Source organism: Toxotes jaculatrix, chromosome 1, assembly GCF_017976425.1.
Source record: "Toxotes jaculatrix isolate fToxJac2 chromosome 1, fToxJac2.pri, whole genome shotgun sequence".
In the NCBI taxonomy this organism is placed as follows: Eukaryota; Metazoa; Chordata; class Actinopteri; family Toxotidae; genus Toxotes; species Toxotes jaculatrix.
In genome coordinates, this window is record NC_054394.1 from 9,668,217 (window position 1) to 9,674,707 (window position 6,491).

At 42.9% G+C, this 6,491-nt stretch overlaps 1 protein-coding gene across 1 annotated transcript; it reads left to right on the plus strand.

Annotated features, from left to right (window-relative positions):
• The first annotated feature begins 827 nt into the window (after positions 1 to 827).
• Positions 828 to 4,634, plus strand: irx5a (iroquois homeobox 5a). Its single transcript, XM_041037574.1, has 3 exons — positions 828 to 1,577; positions 2,506 to 2,911; positions 3,598 to 4,634. The coding sequence occupies exons 1-3, from the start codon at positions 1,335 to 1,337 to the stop codon at positions 4,305 to 4,307; spliced, it is 1,359 nt and encodes a 452-aa protein (XP_040893508.1). The 5' UTR covers positions 828 to 1,334; the 3' UTR covers positions 4,308 to 4,634.
• Positions 4,635 to 6,491: the final 1,857 nt, after the last annotated feature.

A 6,491-nucleotide genomic window follows, 5' to 3' on the forward strand; every position in this document is an offset into this window, starting at 1 on the left:
TCATGACTTTCTGAGACGGTGTGTGTCTGACTGGTTTATTCCAGGATCTATTACAAAACTATTTAACCGTCGCCACAGTAAATCGTTCAAACACAAGTGACGGCGCAGACTAAACATAGCCCCCCTTCTATATTGACAACACACAAATGTCACTAAGGAAAAGTTGTTGTTTTTTTTCTTTTTGACAATCGTTAAACTATTCTGATAAAGCTGTTTGGGTCCAGTCCCGTTTGCTCCATCTTACTTTTACTTTTCAGCTGTCATATATCTTACCAATGCAATATTCGTCTCTGGCGTTAGAAAGTCGACGTGCACAATAGCGGTAATCCATCTGAAACTCCCACTGCGGATTTTAACACAAGGTGCACGGAGATCACGGAGCACCAGTCTGTTGATTTTAACGCACATATTTAAAATGACGACTTTTCTACGCACAAAGGAAAGAATAACAAAAAGAGAGCACAGCAGTGGAGCGCCTTTTTAATTCCTGCCGGTATCTTGCAAGCCCATATCCTGGCACACAACAGCCGATTTGTTATTGATCAAGTGTGAAAGTGACGGCTTCGTATTTTGGGAAAAAAAAAAGAAGAAGAAGAAGAAAGTTGGGAGTTGACAGACTCGCATGATGTCGCCATCCAAAGGGGGGCTGCCAGACGCACTTCAGACTTACTGCAACGAGCCTTGTTAAAGAGGAAAAAAATAGAGAAATAGAGAATGAGAAGGATTGTTAGTTAACGCGAGAGGAGGGGGGGGGGGGGGGGGGGGGGGTGAGGAGGCAACAGAGCGAGCGAGAGAGCGAGAGCGAGAGAGAGAGAGAGAGGGAGAGAGAGAGCATGGATTTGGGCAGGGCTGTGGTTGCCCAACATAAGCTTGCCTTTTCCTTCGGTGACTACACCCCGAGAGGAGGAGCGTAGTGTGCAGCGTAGTAGGCGTCAGGATCCTCAATTTCCAACTTAGCATCTTGGCAGGACATTTTCCCAAGCAAAGCCCCCGTCCGACGGGTAAAAAAAAAAAACTTCTGCACGGGCATGAGAGCGACGGTGCAACTCCGATAAGGGAGCAACAGAAAAACAAAACGAGACACAACATCCAACGGGCAGAGGCTGGCCGGGCAGCGACCAAAACAATCCATCCAAAATCTGAGCCGATTTTTTATTTAGTCACTTTTACTTTTTGCCTTCACCATTGTCATTTAGAAAGTGTGTGTGTGTAGGGGGGGGGACAGACAGCGCGTCTGCAGACACACGGCTCTATGCGCTCCGACAGCAGCGCATGAGAAAATAAAGGGGAGAAAAGTGCGCAAGTTAAGTGGCTTATACTCTCCGGGCTCCAGCATGGCGTATCCTCAGGGCTACTTGTACCAGCCGTCCGCTTCTTTAGCCCTGTATTCATGCCCTGCGTACAGCACCAGCGTTATATCCGGACCCAGAACCGAGGAACTTGGGAGATCCTCTTCGGGATCTGCTTTTGCGCCCTATGCCGGATCTACTGCGTTCACCAGCGCCTCGCCAGGCTACAACTCCCACTTACCATACAGTGCAGACGCGGCGGCAGCTGCCACATTCACCTCGTACGTGGTGAGTAAACTAAAGGTGATTATTCAATGTAATGGGAAGTAAAAGCGAGAATATCAGCTCGCTGTAAAGAGCCTTAAGTGTATCGGGGAGGGGGGTCCAGCGATTAGGAAGAAATGTGCGTCACTGATGTGTGCATGGATATAAAATTACAGAACGGCAGGTCCAGAAAACGTGTTGTTGAGCAAACAACTAATTTATCTGAGCGCTGTTCTATTATGCGCCTCAAGTAAATTGTAGTTTTTTTTTCTGTTGTTTTATACCAAGGAGTGGGCAATGACTCGCCGAAGCTTCCACGCTCATAACTGACTACAACGCGCCGTCTGAAGGCAATTTAGGTCACTGTATTTGTTCCTTATCCTTCTGCGGGCTGTGCGAGTTGAGAGACTTAAATTTTGCAACTTCTGGGAAAGGACAGAGGAAAAATTTGATTTACTTTTGTTGTATACGGAGAAGACTGATCTCGTGGCAACACAAGTAATTCATACAGACTGGCTCTGTAGGCCTAGTTACCACAAAGGCTGATCCCATTAGAATAGGCAAAGAAACAGAATGTGAGGCCCGTCATGCATAATGTCAGTGCGTTATCATAACTGCAAATTATACTATTTTAATGGCGAGAATAAAAACAGCTGTGAGCTGATATCATGCAAATACTAATAGGAAACACACTGGAAGCACAATATCATATCTGAAGCATCCAAACAAGTTCAAACAAACTCCATGGACATTAACGACAAACTTCAGTTGCTGGATTAAAGCCAGTGTGTTCGTGCGTGCGTGCGTGTGTCTGCGTATGTGTGTGTTCATGTTTGGCTGTTTAACTATGTTAGTCTTTTGAAGTATTCTGAAGTCGTTTAGAAAAGGAATGTAACTGAACTTTAGCCACACTTTTTTTTCATTTTCATTATTATTATTATTATTATTACAGAGTTCTCCCTATGATCACACTACGGGTATGGCCGGCTCAATAGGATACCACCCTTATGCAGCACCCTTGGGCACCTACCCTTATGGGGACCCAGCATACCGTAAAAACGCAACCCGGGACGCCACTGCCACCCTGAAGGCCTGGCTCAATGAGCACCGCAAAAATCCCTACCCAACCAAGGGCGAGAAGATCATGCTGGCCATCATCACCAAAATGACCCTCACCCAGGTGTCCACCTGGTTCGCCAACGCCAGGAGGAGGCTAAAGAAGGAGAACAAGATGACCTGGACCCCCCGGAACCGGAGCGAGGACGAGGAGGAGGACGAGAATATTGATTTGGAGAAAAATGACGACGACGAGCCAAACAAGCCCACAGACAAGGGAGACTCCACAGACACAGAAGCAGGTCGGTTGAGCAAAAGGGGGGAGGAAGAAAAAAAAAAAAGAAGGAAAAAAAAATCATCAATTTTTCATCGCAGTCGTTTCCACTCAGGGTACAAAATTGATTGCTGGTTAATGATGGTATATTATTTATAATGGGACAATTGCTTTAAATAATAATCACCTTGAACTCCCCTCGTTTGACTTCTCAGGGGCTGAAATTGCTGGTGACGCAAAGTGTTTAGCAGTCAATTTATCTTTAACTGCATAATAAGGATACAGCTGGTGAACTGCGCCGGGTATACGGCTTAAAAAAAAAAAAAAAGTGCCATTGTATGATAATTATATTCTAGTTTTTCACCGCTGCTTAATGCTTATTATCATAACTACTGATATGAAATAATATTTAATACCGAGAATATATTTATAAATTAAAACAGTCAACATAACCTAAGTTCAGACTTTAATTTGTGTTTGTGCAGAGGAGTTCATTCACCTTTTTTTTAGGCAGACGCGTATTTATGACACACACAATAAGTTGCTTTTAAGGGAAACGTGCATAAGTAGCCTCGTTATTTTTTATGCATCCGATTTCATTTTGCATTGGTGTCCATTTGTCTCACGATTACCTGAAAACATATGTTACAGCTTTATCAGCGTTTTAATGTTGGGCTTATTTGACAGTAATTCTGTTCTTTATTTGTGCTTTAGATCATAAACTGCTGAACCCAGGGGACATAGGCTGTGACAGATTTAAAGAGGAGAGCCATGGCAAAGATACGGATCCCCTTCTGAGCGACTCGGAGTTAAAAGACCAAGAGGAGCGGACTACAGACTTGCTGCCGGATTCCGCAAAACCAACCACTTCGTCTCCCTCGGCAGTGCCCCGGGGGAACCAGACCGTTGCGCAACAAGACAAGCCGTCAGATTTGAGCCATGCACCGGGTACGGTGACCAGCAACGTGACCTCTGTTATCCACTCGCCCCCTTCGGCCCCTAAACCCAAACTCTGGTCCCTTGCGGAGATCGCCACGTCCTCAGACAGGTGTAAGGGCAGCGGCGAGGCGCCACAGGCTTGTCCCGGTTTGGGCCAGAGCGCAGTAATGGGCACCAACGCGTCCCCATCACGGTCCTCCCCTCAGTGCCCACTCCCCAACAGCACGGTCCTATCCAGGCCTCTGTACTACACCTCCCCTTTCTACCCCGGCTACACGAACTATGGTGGCAGCTTTGGACACCTTCACAGTAACCACGGCTCGGTAACCACGGGCTCCACGGCACATTTCAATGGATTAAACCAGACTGTGTTAAATAGAGCAGAGGCTTTGGTAAGAGAGAGCCAGAAAGTCAGAGGCCAAACGCAGGTAGATCTTTGTAAAGACTCCCCTTATGAACTAAAGAAAGGTATGTCAAACATTTAATACCTGATTATTTTCCACTCACCGCGGACTTTTATTTATTTTTTTGTGGTTGCATTAAAAAAACAAAAAAGAAAAAAGAGGAAAAAAAAGAAAAAAGAAAAAGAATGATGAAGCAAATTCTAAGAACAGTTATTTTCTGAGTAAATGCTTATCCTCAAATTTTTAGTTTCTGAATGGTTAATCCTAAAATGTAACAAGAATGGTCTTAATCGCTGCAGCCGCCTGAGTCTATTTGTATTAAAGACTAACATGTATATTTAATGTAGCATTTTTGTATTTAAAATGGACAACACACTATCTTTGAAGTAAATTATGGAAAAAAACGTATATACTTGTGCAGCGATTATTTGGGGGAGACGTTGGAATTGCCCTGATATGTGTTTAAAGTGCTACAAGGCAAGTTTATCTAGAAGAAGTATTAATTCAATTTTGCACCGTGCACAGATGTTTCAGTGGTAATTATCATTTTAAAAATATCATGGTAGGGAAAATTCCGACAAACTGGGGAAGAAAGGCCTACATTCAGCAAAAGGATGTTGGGATTTCTAAACAGTTAATAGGCTCAGTTTCGTTTTGGTTGGTGCAAACATGCATAGGCTATTTTTCTTTTTGTGAATGAAAAATGTTGGAAACAAAACGGAGGTATATTTTGGTCTGTGGCTTATCACCACATTATTATTATTTTTTCTTTAAAATACATCCAGGGCCTATTTTTTTTTCTTTTACTTGAGCACGTTTCTAAAGGTGGATATTGATATAATAACAACACCGAGGCGCAGTCATTTAACCCAATTACCTATCGTGTTTTATGCAGAGCAATCAGGTGGTGAACTCCGGTAATGAGCTCGATTTTATGCCAAATTTAGACCTCATTACTATTTTCCAAGGCGTGGCAAAGCTGTTAAAAGGGACGCGACCATGCATTTAGAACATACTGCCCTATTATATATCATTAATGGAGAGTCTCTTTTAATGGCGCGTTAGATGTGAAACATTGCTGTTTGGAGAAAAGGGAAAATGCTGTGATGCACACAGCAGAGACACATGCAGACACACAGTGTAGCCGGGTAGCCAGGCACTGTCCTCTAACTCTTCCAACTTCTGCAGGTAGGTGTCACACTTGCTCCTAATTTCAAGGGGGACTCTTTGTTAATCCGTCACGGAAACCCATCCCTGATCAAATGGCCTGGTTAAAAAGGAAGTGGAGCCAATGGGGCACACACAATGATCACAGTTATTATGAGGATTATAGCAACTTTGACAAGTGGATAAAAAAAGGCACGAATTACAGATTTGACCGACACATGCATAACACACACACACACACACACCACTGTGTGTTTTTCCCACTGACACACTGAGGATAAGAGAGGTGGCTTTTTTTTTGGTTGTTTTTGTTTTCTTTTTTTAACTTTTGAAGTTGGAGCTATAAATTCAAAGAGAAAAAAATAACTGTCTAATCAAAAACAAATGTATTATTATTATTATTATTATTATTATTATCAGTTTGACGAGTATTGTGAGTATTGGAACAGTTGTAGGCCACTAAGCCTTAGTAGCATAGGCCTCAGTTTCTTTTTTAAAATACTATATATATATATGATTTCTGTACAGTATATTTTGACACCGAATACCATAATTATTATAATCATAATCATAATAATAATAATTATTATTGGTGTTGTTATTGTTGACCTCCACCGAAGTGGGACAGCATGCTCTTGTTTATGGCTGCCATTAATCTCTATAGTTTACTTTCCCCTTCTCCAGTTTGAAATCTCCCCTGGGGTTTATAAAATTCCCTTAGCCTTAATGTCCTCTATTCGGGCCCTCTATTTTAATCTGACAGAGTGTGCTGGAGCAGTGATTGCGACACATCAGCCGGCTAAATAGCATAATTATGTTTTTCTTTGCTGATCCCCGGGGGACTGAACTGTTCGATGCAATGTCCCCTAAGAGAGTATTAGAGTTTTATTAGAAATTGCGTTGTTTTCTGAGAATTGATTGAAGAAGTAATGTTTCACCGGGACAATATACGCACTATTTCTAGGGTGCGTCTGTGTGAGCCTAGGTAAATACTGTGACGCTGATATGTCAAATAGGTTTTTCATGTTTTTTTTTTTTTGTTTTTGTGTGTGTGTGCCTGGCGGAAGGGGGGTTGTGGGGGTTACAAGCCCCTGCAAC

Coding starts and splice junctions, on each gene's coding strand:
- irx5a (XM_041037574.1), top strand. CDS start 1,335: ATGGCGTATCCTCAGGGCTACTTGTACCAGCCGTCCGCTTCTTTAGCC. Junction 1,578..2,505: donor CCACATTCACCTCGTACGTG/GTGAGTAAACTA, acceptor TTATTATTACAG/AGTTCTCCCTATGATCACAC. Junction 2,912..3,597: donor CTCCACAGACACAGAAGCAG/GTCGGTTGAGCA, acceptor TTTGTGCTTTAG/ATCATAAACTGCTGAACCCA.